Genomic DNA, 19,122 nt, shown 5'->3' with positions numbered 1-19,122 from the left:
TTACAGGCTTTATTTCAAAGACAGCTATCCATTTCATCAAAACCAATAACCTGTATGGCCTCCACGAGCAAGTGTATTTAAATTAATAAATGTAATACCTTAGCAAAGTACCAATACAATGCAGGAGCACATGAATTGATCTATCAATGACCAATGATCCACAAGATATTCAAAGGCATGTCCCAAGCACATCTACTTAATAAAGATAGTATATTAAATAATTTTGGACATTGTGGACTTTCTTCAGACACCATTTCATTTTTATAATGATTTGATTGTTAACAAAAAGGTTATTTCAGATGGCTTTATTGGTAAACTTATAACTATGTTTTATAGAATAACCTCAATATAAAATATAAAGATGTCAATTGACTATTAAAGACTAGTTGTTATTTATACTAAAGGGTAAACCAATCTATGCATGTCTGTATTAAGTCAGATAATACAAGAAACAAGAAAAATGTTTAAAAAATTCTATATCAAGATTGTTTCATAGTGTTTTCTTTTGTTTAACATCTAATCAAGAACTAAAGTACAGTATTGCCTATTTATTAGCATTTACTTCTTTAAAACTGTAATCCACATTCAATGTAAGTAAATATATCATTATCAAACAAAAACAACTCATAATACATTATGTATACTGTACTGTATTTTTATCCAAACATTTCAAATGGTTTATATTATTCATTTTATCATAAAATACTGCCGATATATTTATAATTACATATCTGATGTAACTACCAAGTAGCTTTCGTCTGTTTGATGGCAAAAAATCATTTATTTGTTTATTAAAAGAACAGCAGGTTTACGCAATTTAATTTTATATGACGCAATTTAACTTGAACTGACGCCATTTAAAATGAACTGACGCGATTTGACGCGCTACAACGTGACAGAGTACAATCAACACCTTTCACGTCCGGACTTTCAGCCTATGATTTTGGCAAGATGTTTTTGATTTTGCAGCCTAGCGATGGCGTTTAATCAAGGTAAAGTGCGTATTACCCACGATATTTTGGTCAACCTTTTCATTTTATATAAAAAACACATTAATTGATTGACCTAGGTTGAAATTATTATTCTTAAGAAAAGTGATTTCTAGCTGCTTTGTTTTTTTTTCCACTCATGCACATTGTCACTTTCTGAGGTCCACCCTAGAATAATAATACATACAGCACAAAGTCCCATTTCCAGTATTGCTTTGACTTTGTAGCTTACAAATATTTCAAAGTAAAGGAATACTTTGTGTATAACAAAATCAATGGCTGTAAATTGTTCCAAATTATATTTTTGCCCTCTCCTCAGTTTAAAAAATTCTGGAGAAGGTGGTATATATACAAGTTTCCGATTACCTTGAAAGGAATCAACTTATTTACGATCATCAATCCGGTTTTCGTAGATCATTTTCTACTGACACATGTCTTATTCATCTTAGAGATCATCTTAGAGTTCAAATGGTTTATTTACGGGTATGGTTTTACTCGATGTCCAAACGGCCTTTGACTCGGTCAATCATGATAGTTTGTGTAAAATCTAGGATGCCGGTCTATCGGTTGGTTTCAAGCGTATCTGTCTGGGCGAAATTAGATTGTCGATATTAAAGGTACCAAATCGGACTCTATTGAGATTAGATGTGGAGTCCCCCAGGGTAGCCTTTTGGGTCCTCTCTTGTTTCTCATTTATGCGAACGACTTGCCATCAGTATCGAAAGTGTTTGTAATTTTGTATTGTATGCGACGATTTTTTACTTCCATAACGATCATATCACAATCCAATCTAAACTCCAAACCAATCTCGTATCATGCAATAATTGGCTGATTGACAATCAACTTTCGCTTCACATGGTTAAGACCGAATGCATCTTGTTTGGTTCTAAACGTAGATTAGGCAAAGTCAACGAATTCAATATAAATTGTTTTGGAACGACTATAAATGGATCAAAGTCTATCAAATATCTAGGTATTGAGATTAACCAAAATGTATCAGGTGAAATCATTGCCCGCTCTGTTATAAACAAAGCAAACGGCAAAAATTCTTAGTTTTGCTTTAATCCAACCGATGTTTGATTATTCAGTTTGCTCATGGTCTTCTACGGTAAATAACAAATTAAAAACAAAATTACAAACGACTCAAACAAAATGATTAGTTTTATTAAAAAGTTAGGTCCCCGATCACATAAAATGTATCAGGTGAAATCATTGCCCGCTCTGTTATAAACAAAGCAAACGGCAAAAATTCTTAGTTTTGCTTTAATCCAACCGATGTTTGATTATTCAGTTTGCTCATGGTCTTCTACGGTAAATAACAAATTAAAAACAAAATTACAAACGACTCAAACAAAATGATTAGTTTTATTAAAAAGTTAGGTCCCCGATCACATATACAGTAGGTCTATCTCAGCTAACCAACGTTGGTATTTTAAAAGTCCAAGATCGAGTCTGTCATGCTTTTAAAATATATAATCATTGTTGTCCACTTTATTTATGCAATCGTTTTATTAGAATAATTATAATTACAATACTAGGGGAAATTTTAATTTTAGAATTCCAACTATTAAGCCAATGACCTTTTTTTACAATCAGGGCTGAAAATTAACCTTTAAACCATAGTGGCCAGCAGGGCCAGTTGAAGTTGAAGGATGGTCGCCCTTATTAAAAATGGCTGGCCCTTATTAATTTTTTGTACATTTTTTGTTGTGCCTGAGCTGAGGGGAGGGGGAGGGAATTTATCCCCACCCCTCCCAATTATATCATTTATTACTTTTGATAATTAAATTACTCTCCCCAAAAATCACCCCCCCCCCCCCTCCCCTCCCCTCCCCTCCCACATTCACACACAATATTTTCCGTGGGGATCGTCATTGAAAAAAATCAAGCCAATTTCTTGTATGGCCTGGGTAGGCCTAGATTGGGTTTCAGGAGCCTGGAGAATCCTGACCAACATGTCTTTAACCTAGGCCTAGCTTTTCTAGCCTAGCTTGTTGGCCTAGAAATCAGACAGAAAACTACCTGTATTTCATAAATTATACAATTCTAACATGCAATAACCATTAAAATATTGATAATAAGTTACAAAGTATCATTTTAAAATAATTAAGAAAGATATTTAATCGTGTTTACATGTGTCACACATGCACGCACAACTGGGGAGAGCTACCTTGAGAGAGCTTCTAGAAGATGATGACGTCACACGTCAGCACGTGTTTTGAGGGAGTGTTGACAAAGTGCGAGGCAAGCGAGGCATGCGGGGCATGCCAAATATTTGTGCGAGGCATCATTTTATCATTTCCAAAAGTGCGAGGCATATAGTTTACAATTTCAAAAAAAAGGTGCGAGGCATATCTTAACGTGCTATTATGCTATATTATAGGCCTAATAATCAATCGATACAAGCGTATCTAAATAGATTCGTGTATACACTCATCATGTTGTTTATTTTATTTTACTCACATGTCTCTCGAACATAGCAGAGTGAAAATAATATTTTGTCACACCCCTGCGCCTAGATCCGGTAGACCCGAGAGATGGAAAATCCCTCTTTATATTTAGCAGGTAGCGGAATGATTCAGCCCTCAGCTCAGAGGATTGTGGTGCATTCCCCTCCTATAGCACGTGGTTTCAGCAGCAACGCACAGACTTCTCTCTGAGCGGCGTGCCAAAGACATTTTTGACATTCCATTCTCTAGGAACAACACGTGTACCTCTCTCGCAAATAAGGTGAACAGCGATTGCCAGGACAAGTTCAATAACTGGCGGTGAATAAAAGGTAACGAGTGTTGACAAAGTGCGAGGCAGCGAGGCACGCGAGGCAAGCGCGGCATGCCAAATATTTGTGCGAGGCATCATTTTATCATTTCCAAAAGTGCGAGGCATGCGAGGCATATAGTTTACGATTTCAAAAAGGTGCGAGGCATATCTTAACGTGCTATTATGCTATATTATAGGCCTAATAATCAATCGATACAAGCGTATCTAAATAGATTCGTGTATACACTCATCATGTTGTTTATTTTTATGTAACGATTGTTTTTTCATTGATCAAGTCATATCTTGTCAAATGTTACTTTTACAAAAGTGCCCAAACTACGGTTCAAAAATCTGAACGACAGTCTTCAACTTTCGATAAACAATAATTGTTATAGCGACACACTCATCAAATGACTGCAATGTTTGTTGGCATTTCGAGCGTGTTCACTTACATGTCTCTCGAACATAGCAGAGTGAAAATAATATTTTGTCACACCCCTGGGCCTAGATCCGGTAGACCCAAGAGATGGAAAATCCCTCTTTACTATTAGCAGGTAGCGGAATGATTCAGCCCTCAGCTCAGAGGATTGTGGTGCATTCCCCTCCTATAGCACGTGGTTTCAGCAGCAGCAACGCACAGACTTCTCTCTGAGCGGCGTGCCAAAGACATTTTTGACATTCCATTCTCTAGGAACAACACGTGTACCTCTCTCGCAAATAAGGTGAACATCGATTGCCAGGACAAGTTCAATAACTGGCGGTGAATAAAAGGTAACTGATATGGCGATCCAATAACATGCCGCAAAGAAAAAAATTGCGACAGAATTCTGGAGCGCGTGTGAAAAAAGACTTACGTCCGACAATTGTAATACTAGGCCTAAAATTAAACTTTAGCTAATATGCTTAGCCCTAACCTAGATAAGAGGCCTATGTAGAAAATAATTTTATCAATTTTGATATAATAATAGTTGGTGTAATATTTAATAATGATACACTATTCCTGTTTTAGTAAGCTAGGTATATTACGAACGATTTTTATTTATTGTTGTCCATGTACGTACTAATAAACCTGGCGCTAGTTTCCTTCGCTTGTATTTTTACTCCAAATTTGATAACTAACTTTATCGTGTGAATACCACACCTTAGAAGTATACCTCATGAGTACTTTAATGAAAGAATCACATAAAAAGTAACAAATAAATCCTTAAATTAATGATTTTACAGGCGTGTTTCTCGCACACTGTTCGCGAATTTCACTTATTCAATGTTCAATATTTTTGTTTCTATGGAGCGCCAAAAGAGCAACGATAATAGAGGACTAAAACTCAGTGGAATGCGTCAATTTCTCATGCATTTATTGGTGAAAAACACGTTTTATTTCAATATATTTGTTAATTTGTCAATAAAAATGCTGTAATATGTTACTGCTGATACTGTTCTGTTTTCAAAGAATAATAATCGATCCTAAATCAACATCACTACCTAGTCTAGACCTAGGACATCCTACTAAGGATATTATGATGAATTTTTCTATTTTATTCTTTAAAAGGTTAACGAAACCGTGTACATTATCAAAAGTAACATTTTTCCTTACTGACAGTGACAAAATCTATTGAAATTGTACTTGATTTCCACCAAATAATGCGTTAAATATAAATGGATTCCACAGAGTTTTTAGCCCTCTAATTAATTTTGCTCTTTTGGCGTTCCATAGAAACCAAAATATTGAACATTGAGTGTGCGAAATGCGAGAAAAACAACGTCTGTAAAATCACCAATTTAATGGATTTATTGTTACTTTTATGTGATTTTTCTTCATTAAAGTAGGCCTACTAATTCTAAGCTGTGGTATTCAGGATAAAGTTGGTTAAAATACAAGGCAGGTGCAAAAGGAAACTAGCCTAGCGGGCCTGGGCCTAGGCTACTTCAATTTCGGTGATTTCCTGCCTTGCAATTTTGAGAAATGATAAAATGATGCCTCGCATTTTTTGATGATGGTAAAACGATGCCTCGCATAAATTTCTGACTTGCCTCGCATGCCTTCCCTGCCTCGCGTGCCTCGCACTTTGTTACTACCCGTTTTGAGGAGGATTTGAGTGACCAAAATTGGTTGGAACTTTTGAAGAAATAATCCCATCAATGACATGATTAAAGCAACTAAGCTTTTTAAATAATAAACATTATATTTAGGCCTCCTATTAATGTTTCCTTTTAAAATTAAATATATTTTATAAACTCGTTCCATAAAAACATGCAGTAAGCATAAAAGGAACAATTATTGGTTGGGACATGTGCTTGCTGTAAAGAAGGTATTTCTATGACACCGTACTGGATGCACTATGAGGCTATGAAGTAAACTCGCCCTTCTTGAATGCAGGCAGGGGAATCCCCTTTTTTGGTAAGATGGAGCGCGATGATTGCTCTCCTTGAAGGTTGTTGCTGAGCACGATCGCACTCGCGATCCTTAAAAACGAGGGACTGCCATTAGGCTTGTAGCTTATAACTTAGCTTATATATTATTAGCCTACTAGGCCTAGATTAGTTAAGGTAGATGGATGCAGTTTCTGGAAGTCGCCAGACGGGTCGACCATCACAAAATTAATACTCGCCCTTACCAAATAAAGGTCGCCATTGGCGACCGGGCGACCGTTAATTTTCAGCCCTGTACAATGCTATTAAAGAATGGAATAATTTAACAATTAACATTTAGGAATTACAAACTGTTTGTTGTTTTAAAAGTAAAGTTAAAAAGTATCTACAGGAACGGACACTTTCATTAGAAACTATTTATAAGCGCTACATCTATATTTTGTTAGTATTGTTAGTATTTTTATTCATATGGCCATGTTTCATTGTATGTCTTTTTTTGCTGTTCTCCCTGTTCTGGTTCCATTTTGTACGGTTCTTTTTTTTTACTGTTAAATTCTTTCAAAGGACCTCATTGGAAACAGGTCCGTAGAGGACTTTTATGAGTTATCATTGGCATCCTTCTTGTTTTATTCGGTCTTATGTCTCATGATTTATTATATATGCTATTTTTGATTGTATGTCTGTGATTTTTTATGTACCGATGCCGAAATAAATCAAATCAAATCAAGTAGTTTGTTTTACGTTTTATAAGAACTTTATTTTAATGGTACAGCTTACCTGATGTAGCTGGTCTTCTAGTTAATGCATTTTTCCAAACTATAAGAGTACCTAAGCTGTCCCCAGAGTATAATTTCTGCCCATCCAAAGCAAAGCAAAGACAGTTCACTAGACCTTTGTGGCTATCAAGCTCTTGAAGAAGCTGAAATAATATATAAAGGAAGCATAAATTGCGATTTTATTACAATAAGGCCACTATTGTTTTGATTTTTTTAAGAGTATTCATTTTACTCTAGTAGCTAGATCAACTTTCGTATGCACTTTGAGGTCCAGAGAATTTGACTTCAGAAATTGGTTTAGGGTGGTCAAACAATTATTTTTGGATTGGTTACACATTTTGAAAATGTGGCGAAAGGTCAAAAGGTCAGGGTCAAAGGTTATAAGATCAAACACCATTATGTCCTTAAATCTCGACAACCACTGGTCACAACGAGGTAATTTTGGTCTCAAATTGATCAGAAGGTATACATTCATATTCAGTCTAATGAAACATTTTAGTCGAAAATGACCGGAAATGCCATTTCTGACCTTTGACCCATAAACCAGGGCATGTCTGTATCTCCGTAACTATTGGCCGTAGAGAATTGAATTTGGGCTCAAATTTTTCGAAATATACATTTAGTTATTTGTTACACATTTGAACAATGTTACAAAAGGTCAAGGCCAGGGGTTATATGAATAAACACAAATAGGTATTTGTATCTCGGCAACCACTGGTCACAGCGAGTAAATTTTGGTCTCAAAATGTTCAGAAGGTACACATTCATATTCAGTCTAATGAAACATTTTAGTAAAAAATGACCGGAAATGACATTAGTGACCTTTGACATACATACCAGGGCATCTTCTTATCTCTAAGTACAGGTCGTAGAAACTTAAATTTAGTATCAAATTGTTAGAAATACACATATTTACATTCATTCTAACAGAAAATTTGGATAAAAGATGATCATAAATACTATTAATTACTAATCTTTTAAATGAAAAACATATCTACCCAACTTATCATTACACAGTAATGTTATGCAATAATTAATGCTTAATGATTTCATTATACTGTAGGAATTAAAACAAATCCTTTACTGTTTGTAATAATTGTACTTTTGCTTATAATAATGCTAGAAATTATTGTTGACCCCCGAACGTTCAAACATTTTGAGAATGCTAGAAGTAATTTACTGTAGTTACCCGAATAAAAGCCTCGGGCATTTATTTATTCAGGGAAGGCGTTTATTTTGTTGGGTGTAATAATGGTAACATGTATAATCAAATAAATACACCCCAGATATATATATAAAAAAAATATATATATATAATAAGAATAATAACGGGATTAAACCTCATTCTATCCTGGAGGAAGTACAATCATGTAACTAGATTTAATTCGTCACTATGACGAATTAAAGGTTATATGCTTTGATTTAAATAAAGATAATTGATTTTTAAAAGATATATTGATTGATTGATTTTGTCAGAATCTTTAATTATTTATAATATATGATAGGACCTTGCTAACGCGACCACCATAGCCGGTATCACAATCCGATCAAAGATCCATATGCGTATAATGTCATAAACCACATTTGTTGTTACATAATAATAAAGACATAAGTTTACTTTTTATCTAGATTTCATTATAAATCATGTGTATAATCTATACACTAAGAAATAAATTTGAACAAACAATACGGATAATAAAAAAAAAATCTTATTTAGTTTCCCAAGGTGGGACTCGATCTCGGTACCTTGAATGCCATAGACACGAGCACAGACCATCGAGCCATACACAACTGACTAAACGTTGTAGAAAAATTCCTCCGTGTATCAACTATGCAGTAACCACTTTGGTGCAAATAGATTATTACATACCGCAATGAATTATAATTTTTTACTATGATGACATCTTTAAAAATGTAAAAAAATGATGCACTGTCAAACTATATACTTTTAACTTTAATATATGAACTTCTTAAGAAAGAAAGTTAATGTTAAGTTTGTTATTTCGGCCTAAGAAAATGTCATAATTTGTTTGATTGTCGAAATTATTTTTTTTAAATTTAATATGCAATTAATGAAGACTTAATCAACTTTTGTTCTCTTAATTTGATAATAAATCATACATATGATACATACACTTCAAGAAAATGAAATAAAAAATAGGTGTTCCCCAGCATTCTGACGATATATATTAATTTTAAAAATTAGCTTATTTTCACCATTTTGTTAACTTATACGTGCGTAGTCAGTCACTTTTGACGTGCTCGTATAACGCAATTTCGAGTTGAAACGTGAATCAAATATGATGATATTATTAAAGAAAGATTGTAAAACAGAAATCGGGCAAAAAGACTGCGCATTAACGTTTAACGCAATTTTTTAAACGCTTAAAATTGCCTGAAACGTACTCTAATTTCATCGAAAATAAATTTTGACAATTTTGAACATTTTAAGCGCGCGTACACAAGCGTTATATGCGCTACGCACGTAATTGTATTGCCATATGATGAAATATGACCTGAAATGTATGAGTACCAAATTTTGTTTTATTGTGATTCATGCTTGTGAAGATAAGATTACGAACGTGATTTTGTAAAATCGCGCGTAGACCGCGTAATTTTTGATTGCGCATCGTGAAAATATAACCACATCGATTCCTGGCCATAAGGAATATACTCTGAAAACTTGACTTAGCTAGATGAAACTGATGCCAAGATAATTCACGGACAAAATAGTGCTAAGGAAAGAATAAATAAATAAATAAATAAATAAATAAATAAATAAATAAAGATTTTGACAGAATCAAGAGGTTATATGCATTAATGCATATAACCTAATAAAAGGTATCGGAGACCACAATAATAGACCAAGTCATTGTCATTATTACGTAACACTGTTGCATAATAGTTTTGAATGTCAACGACAAAACTTATACATATACACGTCTGTTCCCAGTGTAGATAATAAAACAATATATATTTCTGGAGATTTATTATCAATACCACTAGAAACTTTGACATGTTTTAGGTACTGAATGCATTGACAATAAAAGCATCAGAAGTTTATCATGATAAAATCATACTACAACACTGTACTACAGTACACAAGGGTGTTTTCAGGAAAGCTGGACATATTGTACAATAGTAATGAAACTATGTATTGGCATTTAAAACTATGCAAAAGATTTTTGTCAAATTGTAGTTACAAACAAATAGATGATAGAATGAAGATCCATTATGAGTGCAATCGTGTCAGGATAATGATGTGTCATTGTTTTATATCATTATACTGGCACCTGGAGGTGAAGATCCATAATGGAATCTATCACTTTTATTTTAAAAGACAGAAACATTTCGTTAAAAAGCATAAAGAGGAAAACGAATCATGTAAAGTACCTTTTATCAGTTGAGAAACGAAATACAATTATTAAAATTAGAGTATTCCTTCAAATAAACGCCACCATTCCCTCAAATAGAACACCATGTGGAATAAACGCCCCGCCACATGCATTTACACAATAATTGTATCACGTCAACACATTTCATTAACTACCATAATCTACAATTTACCAAGCATTTTGACATAATTTTATCACTTTTTGATATTAATTGTGCAGTATTTTTTTACATCTAGGTGGTATTTATACATGTTACCATATTATACCCCAAATAAAGATGCCTCCTTTCCCCCTAAAAACCATTTTGAACAATAAATGCCTGGGGCGTTTAATCGGATACATATGGCAAGTTACTTCTGGCATTCTGAAAAGAACTGTTGAGCTTAACGTTTCTATCAAAATGTCCTCGGGGACAGCAATAACTAGTACTTGAAATTAAAACAATTTAAAGTATCAGTTATTGCATAACATTACTGTCTAAGGATAAGTTGTGTAGATATGTTTTTTGTTTGAAACATTAGTAAGAGTATTTCTGTTCATCTTTTAACCACATTTTCTATTACATTGAATGTAAATATGTATATTTCGAACAATTTGATACCAAATTTAAGTTTCTACGACCTGTACTTACAGAGATATGAAGATGCCCTGGTATGTGGGTCAAAGGTCAGAAATGGCATTTCTTATCATTTTTGACTAAAATGCCCCATTAGATGGAATATAAAAGCATGCCTTCTGAACATTTTGAGACCAAAAGTGACTTGCTGCGAACAGTGGTTGCCGAGATAAAAGTACCTTTTTTTATTTGTTCAAATAACCCTTGACCATGATCCTTTGACCTTTTGTAACATTTTTCAAAATGTGTAACAAATAACAAAACATATATTTCGAACAATTTAAAACCAAATTCAAGTGTCTACGACCAGTAGTTACGGAGATACATACATGCCCTGGACATATTTATGTTTGGTCTTATGACCTTTCACTTTGACCTTTTGACCTTTCGCCACATTTTCAAAATGTGTAACCAAGCCAAATACGATTGTTTGACCACCCTAAACCAATTTCTGAAGTCAAATTCTCTGGACCTCAAAGTGCATACGAAAGTTGATCTAGCTATTTGCATCTTAGAGTGCTTAATATTTAAACCGTTATCATGTATTTTTCCCTTCAATCACTTTATTTATAATATACCTTTTTCCTCAATGAAAAAACTTCCTCAACAAAATAAATGATGTTTAAAATTACATTTTTAGGAGGGCTTTCAGTTTTTATTGGTATTTAGAATAAAAAAAGAAAGTCAACAATCATAAACTCTCTCAGATTTACCTCCCCATTGATACCAGTGTTGTATGCATTCCAAAAGCGTATGATATGGTCAAAGCATCCAGTGGCAACAATGTTGCTTTGGGCTGGGTGGAATTTTGCAGCATATACATAGCTAGGATGAGGAAACACCTTGTTTGCCACTCCACTAGGAGATGCAAGGTTCCAAATTCTATAAAAAAAAAAACACCCATAATCTTCATACTCATGGAAATGAAAGAATGGAATGATAAAATGAAATTACCTTTTAGATAAATCAATATTTAAATGATTCAACTTAAAAATAAAAATGAAAAAAATGTATTTACATTACAGTCCCGATTATGTGCGTTGCTTGACATAAGAGAGTAGAATTTTATTTTGAAAAATCATATATTGAAGCAACAAACTTATTGTCTAATAAATACAACATTTTTCATTCATAAATATTATTTATGTTGTTGTAACAAAAGATTTGAATTAGAAGAAATGGAAATACAGCAAAGAGCTAGCAAACCAAAAACAAGCTGGATAATAAATCTAATAATGATCACTTAATTATAACCTACCGTGCTGTTCCGTCGGAAGATGCTGATAGCAGTTCGTCATCTGATAAAGACCAACAAACATCATATATGACACCATAGTGACCTGAAAACTCACAGCGCATATCACCAGATGGAATCTATAATAAAAGTCGAACCCTACAGTAATTCATTGTCATGTCTGTTTTGCCATGCATACATTGATTTCACATGCATAGCTTGCTTAGATGCAGGTTGATTTTCCTTCCAAGTACTTCTCACTGTCTTTAGAGCAATCTTTATACATTTTTAGCTAGAATGTTGGGATAGCTACCATTAAATTGTAATTAGCTTTTAATAGATAATTTTTGCTAGTTTAAAATTTGTTTTATAGATTTTATATGATTTTGTGTTTAGCTCCTTGAAAAAAATCACCCTTTCACATACCAATTAAAATTCATAAAAAATATTAGATAGATATTATTGAACAGGATATTTTAAGTTGCTAAATTAGTTAAAGTTGTTTTTTATGCAATTTTTCTGCTAAAAAACTTTCGACATCAACATACATTGGTAACATTTTGTCACGCTAAGAAAAGGGAACAATTAGCGTAGAATTAATTAGTCGGTCCTGTATTATAAAAATACTTACATCATATACCAGTAATGGGTATCCAGACTTGTCTTTGCAACAGCAAACAATTCCACGGCCATCATGAGAGAACTTGATAACAAAACAACCTTTCTTACCACCAGCTAGAGATAACATCAGCTTGTTTGGGATTCTACACATTTGTCCAGGTAAACGACTCCAATTTGTTGGATTTTTTTCTCTGTAAAATCAATCAAAAGCTAAATTAAATACAGTATAAGCCAAAATCATTGTGTTGCAACCACCATGAAATGAGATATCATTACTGTATAGTATTATAGATTATTGATCTATTTGAGATTACTCAAGCCATTAAGTGAATTTTTCCAACATTTATGATCACCAATTAAGAGCCATTGTCTGTAAAAATCAAAGATTTGGTGGCAGATGTAAAAAAATGGATTTCTCTCAAATTTTTACCATGAATAGACATTTCAATAAAAAGCATATCTACAACATTCATTTTAATTTTTAGCCTCCGTTGCCATGACAACGGTCAATTATCCAAATTTTGATGTTTTTGCCATTTTTCACAGATTTTCTATAGTGAAAAAGTACAAACTTGTATACTTATTTTAACCAAAAATACTTACAGTATACAGTTTTTGTTTATAGCAGTGTAAACAACATGTATTGAGTTCCATTTAATGTAGAAAAAAAATAAATTACAAAATGGAGTTTGGTTGATACCATTATTTTAAAAAGGGGTATTTTTAAAAAATATTTTTTTTATAAAAGTATACCTCATGTTTTTAAATCAATGAGGTTTTTTAATTTGATAGTCAATAGGTTTGTCAACAATAATCACGAAAAAAACACTGGGGTAAATTTCGTACATAGGTTTTGTGTTGCCAGGAAAATACGAAAAATACAAAAAATATAACAAAATATCAACAAACAAAACACATGAAACACAATTTAAATATGGCTAATCCAATAATAAAATGTATATGTGGCTTGTCATAATGCTACTAGAGTCATACGAATAGTTTAGATAAAATAGAAGAATGTTGCCAGGTTTATTTCAATTAATTGCCAGAAAAACAGTAATTTGCATTGAAATATTTAGTTGATGGAAAATAATGTTAAACTTGGAAATAACTGCGTCAATGGTTTTATAAATTTTAAATCTCTTTTGTGTAAAGAGATACAGAAAGACCTCCCAAAAAATCTGACCTTGTAAATAGGTCATTTGAGGTCAAAGGGGTCAGAATGCAAAACAGGACAGGTCCCCACTTTACTACAACTATTAATGTTTGATCAAAATTTACAAGATAGTTCATAACAATTCTCAACAATTTTCATATTTTACCTATAGTGTTACCTTAGCAACCATTTCTATGTGTAACTAAGAAAAGTAATTTTTTTTAAAACGTTAAAAATGGCGTTTTTATAAATACAAAGAATTGATTGCATTTGTAATTTTTCTCAATTTTACTTCTACTGCATTCCATTAATGACAAACTTGACCTTGTAAATTCATTCATTTTGAGGTCAAAATTTTACCATAGTAACTGTTTCTATGCGAAAATTTCAAAAAAAATAAGGGGTTTTCCATAAATACAAAACATTTTTTCTACATTGTTTTACATTTCTACTTTTTGCCAAATTTACTTTAAATACTGAATCCTAATAATCTCAGAAAGAAAGTCTTGACGAATTTGAATAAAGGTAAAAAAATGACCTTTAGTGTTATCTTAAACCTGTTTACGTAACTAATGATATTTAAAAAAAAAAAAAAATTAAATATGGAGTTTTCATGAAAAAAAAATTGTTTACATATTGAGGTCAAATGACATCAACATTTTACCTATAGTGTATTGTAGCAACTGTTTCTATACGTAACTAAGTACAATATTTTTAATATGGGGTTTCATGACTACAAACAATTGATAACATAGCTTTACTACCTTTTCCCAAATTTACTTATCTACTGAATCCCAGAAAATGTCTGACCTTGTGAAAGGGTCATTTGTTGGGTCAAGTTATGCCAAAATGTATTATTTATGTTGTGTTAGAACCTGTTTCTATGGATAACTAAGGATAATTGTTTTTTTAAATACAGTTGAACCTCCCGTAAGTGGCCACCCTCAGGACCTGGAAAAGTGACCGCTTATAATTGTAGGCCTATTATTATTTATAATCAGGTGGTTTAGTATTTTTTAGCATTTTCAGACAAAATCTGTGTAGTTTTCTCATCTCTTCACAGTAATGTTTTTAAAACCTCTTCAAAATAAAGCTAATATATAAAGAAATACAATAAACATGCACCTCTAATTCATAGGTCCATGCAATAAGTATCACATTTTTCGATTGGCCGCTTACAAAAAATCTCATTTTCAGTATAAAAAGGTGCCCGCAGCTGCTTACGGTAAGCACCAAATGCACTAATTAGATAGGAAGAACAAACAGGCTTTTCAAAGTGCGTCCGTTAAGGGAGGTGGCCGCTGTAAATAAAATATGGGGTTTTCATGAATAAAAATAATCACAGAAGAAAGTGCTTACGAATATGACCTTGTGAAACGGTAATTTGAAAATGCAAATAAGGCATGCCTGCTAATAATCTACAAATTTTAATTTGTATAAGATAAATATGCAAAATCTAAAGAATATCTCAATTTTAGTTACCATAGTAACTGTTGCTATGCATAACTAAGGGAAATTAAATAATTTCACAGTAAAAAAAATATAGAATTTAAAACCAATATTTAATAATAAAGTGTGATATTTTACATACTGACCTTAAATGAAATTTCAAATCAGGGCTTCAATATTTGTTATGTAGCATTAACATACCTGAGTATATCATTGACTTTTGATTGGTTCTATTTTGGGGAGGGGAAAGTGGTGGATCCAGGACTTTTAAATAGTTAGGGGGTTGAAGGCGAGGGTCTAAAAACTTAACTTTATGTCCTATCTTTTGCATTGCAATTTTTAACTTGGGGTGGGTGGGGGCTTGGAGAAAGGGGGAGGGGGTGGGATGGAGGAGTTTGAATCCGTCTATTCATTGGAGCGATAGTAGCGGCAGTGTGGGTGGTGCTTGAAATGCATGCACTTGACACTCTATAGTGGATGATCGACCAAAGTGTTGCAGTTTATCTTTTTGTGGTTATAGTCGTGGTGGGGGGGGGGGAGGGGTGGTAGTCGAAAGTGGTGGTAGATGGTCATGTGGGATCTGCTTAGGTTAGCAAATAAAAGAAGTAAACAAATGAAAGAGGAGCTTCAAAATAAGAGAGGAGTAATCTGTTGCAAAGATTAAAATTCACAACGATCTGATAATTTATTCAAATTTCCAGAGGATATAACCTATAAAATGACATTAGAACTGGGAAATGCAGAATCTATAATTAGATTTCTCACAACAAAACTAGAACTATATAAAACATTAAGAATTTTTCTGACCAATGAGTTTCAAATCAAATAATCAAAGAAAATAAAATGTTTTTACTAATATACCATGTTTTTTTTTTATAAAAATGCCTAGGTTTCTCGCAACACTGCTTGTAGATTTTAAATTTACCCCAGTATTTTATTTTAGAAATCAATTATTAAACATTAGAACTACCTATTTGTAATAAATCAGCTAAAAAAATACACCACTTTGGGCGTTATGGTGAAGTAAAGTTTAGTTGCATTGAACAATTTAAAAAAAGTGAAAAACACCCCTTTTTAAATAAATGGTATCTCCCAAAGTATGAAATAAAAAAAAATTTAAAAATTTGAAACAGGTACACAATGCATTGTTATTATGCATAAACTAATTATTTTTTATAATTAAATGAACAAAACAAAAATATCGTTCATCAAAGTAGTACCAATATCCATTTTAAAAAACGTTAAAAAAGGACAAAATTTGTCAAAAACACAAATTTGGCCGTTGCCATGGAAATATACGTGTGAAAAAAAAAATACTTCATATTTGATTTCTCTCAACACATATATAGCCATGTGCAAAATTTGAAAGAAATCCATTTTTTTGAGTCTGCCACTCTTTTTGATATTTCTTTGATTCTTACAGACAATGGCTCTTAAATTGTTTTGTCCAGATGTAAACATTAAATAAAATCAGCAAAAATGTTGGGTCGCGGAAAAAATGGGATATACAGTAAACAGTATGTACAAATATAATTAGCTGCATTTCTTTTATATTTTGACTTTATTTAAAGAGGGTAACCTTTCCAATAAATTCCAGTTAATACTCTTAAACAGCACTTAGTGTATTTATATTATCAGATCACTTACTCAAAATGTTGACCTTTCCTACGTCCATCCAAAGTCTTCTTTAGTTCTTTGTATGTCATTCTTCCCTGTTCCTATAAGAGGATATAATTGGTATTGATGATAATAACACAACTGATTGCAACTTAATTTAACTTGGCTCCGCCTCATTAAATAGAGCAGTCAATAATTCAACTCAATTCTTACCATCCAACCCATAAATATTCATTATTTGAGATTATTTGTAAGATCATGTCATGCAACATAATGATGATTTGGTGGTCGGGCATGCTTTTATGATTTGTAATTATATTGATAGAAAAACTAAATTTCTCTTCTTATTCATCTTTTTGGAACTTTAAAGACACTCCCTGCAATTCCAATGATCATTGCTCATGGCGCTGTGGACTTACTGTAAATATTACACTTTTCAACTACATGCTCTTCCCCTAAGGGTTACGTTATGTCAGTGTTGCCAATTCTAGCACCCATTCGTCTGCCCACAACAGTGGCTGTGTGAACTAGTACACAAACCCCCTACTTGACAAGAAAGATGTACTAGCTTCTTTAAAGTGCACAAGAGCCAGTGTAGACTGGACCTACTGTTTACACTCTTTATCCAAGAAGACTTGTTCTACCACCAGAACCAAGGATATTATGGCTATAGATTATAGTTCCGCTGTCTTAACTGCTCGACCACTCGCTCACATTAAACCAGTTCATTTCTTAAATGTACATTCTACGGAAATTATGATTTACATAAATGACTACCTAAATAGTTTGCGCATTGAAATTAGGCTTAGACATTAGTTTTGTAGGCCTTGATGGTAATAACAGCGGTAATGTACGAACATCGTACCCTAGTCTAGATTGGTGTTGTCTCGTTGATAAATTGATTTTTCTTATTGGCAGACCTGGTATCCATTATTGTTTATTTATGATCTACACTATCGCACCAAAATCGAATGCATCACAAAAGCAAAATTAAAATATCAATACCAAGCGCAATTTTTGCTGGTATTTAATAGGATCAACTTATTTTTCACTGTTTTAAAGACCATAGAAATTATCCCAATAGAAACATACAGTGTAGTATTTATTTTTACAAAAAGGCAGTGTCTTTAATTTATTTACATCTTATTCTTTGGTATCCCTTTTAGATTAAACTTTTTCACATTTTATATATTATTTATTCATTTATTATTAACTGAATAAAGCACAATTAAGAAATATATATACAGTATTTTTGTTTTCACATTCTACATATACTAAAGTTTAGTATTTTTGATTCAGTTTAAGGATTTGTTGAATTTACTAGATAGACTACATACATTTTTGCCGACCAATGGTACAATTTTTGGAGACACAAAATAGCACTTTATTTACCTTTTGAGTTGCAAACATTGATCTAAATGCAGGTTCTACATTACCAGGTGTAGTGATTGGTTTCAAGGTGATATAGAGTGTTGATGGGTATGGCTGTCTTGCTATATTGCTCCACCACTGGTAAACCTGCACAAATAAATAGGAAATTGGACAATAACCACCCGGACAATACTCACCCATTATGGACTGTACCATTGTTAAAGTGTATGACAATGTTAAGTACTGTACTACATTCAATAAATAAATATATATATAATATATATATACCTGCACAAATAAACTGCACAAATAACTATATATATATATAACACAGCAGGCAAAGAACATTAATTCTAAACCGCCCGGTGGTATACTGAATTTTAATTAATTAATTTGAAACGATAAAGATGAGGAAATCTGTGAGAATGAGAAAAAGTCACCCCAACCGAGACTCGAACTAGGACCGTCTGCTTGATATGCAGTTGCCCTAACCATTAGACCACTGGGGCTTTCATGGTATTGTTCAAACTCGATTAAATAGCGACTCTTTAACATTCTCGGCGTGGTACGGCGGAACAGCACTAGTCCCCAGTTGTACGCACGCGCAACAGAGATCAAATTGATACGCCCTCATCTTTCAGTATTTTTATTCACGAGGCGGGATCTCCGACTGTATATATATATATATATATATATATATATTCTGCGGTACATTTCATTTCGAAACCTGAGCTGCACTGACGAGATCTAATAAGATTGAAACAGTAC

At 32.9% G+C, this 19,122-nt stretch overlaps 1 protein-coding gene across 6 annotated transcripts in view; it reads right to left on the bottom strand.

Moving 5' to 3' along the window:
• Positions 1 to 19,122, bottom strand: part of LOC140052631 (jouberin-like) — a 159,661-nt gene that overhangs the window by 68,553 nt on the left and 71,986 nt on the right. For 5 of the 6 annotated variants that reach the window (XM_072098291.1, XM_072098294.1, XM_072098293.1 and 2 more), the window contains exons 11-16: positions 18,376 to 18,501; positions 17,014 to 17,084; positions 12,772 to 12,952; positions 12,165 to 12,280; positions 11,620 to 11,788; positions 6,897 to 7,038 (exon numbers count right to left, since the gene is read on the bottom strand). In XM_072098291.1, the coding sequence (XP_071954392.1) occupies positions 6,897 to 7,038; positions 11,620 to 11,788; positions 12,165 to 12,280; positions 12,772 to 12,952; positions 17,014 to 17,084; positions 18,376 to 18,501 (805 nt within the window). The remainder of the gene's footprint in view (positions 1 to 6,896; positions 7,039 to 11,619; positions 11,789 to 12,164; positions 12,281 to 12,771; positions 12,953 to 17,013; positions 17,085 to 18,375; positions 18,502 to 19,122) is intronic. The other variant, XM_072098297.1, reaches the window with a different exon arrangement.

This window comes from Antedon mediterranea, chromosome 6 (assembly GCF_964355755.1).
Source record: "Antedon mediterranea chromosome 6, ecAntMedi1.1, whole genome shotgun sequence".
In the NCBI taxonomy this organism is placed as follows: Eukaryota; Metazoa; Echinodermata; class Crinoidea; order Comatulida; family Antedonidae; genus Antedon; species Antedon mediterranea.
The sequence above is the reverse complement of the archived record's forward strand: the minus strand, read 5'-3'. Positions and strand labels throughout refer to the sequence as shown.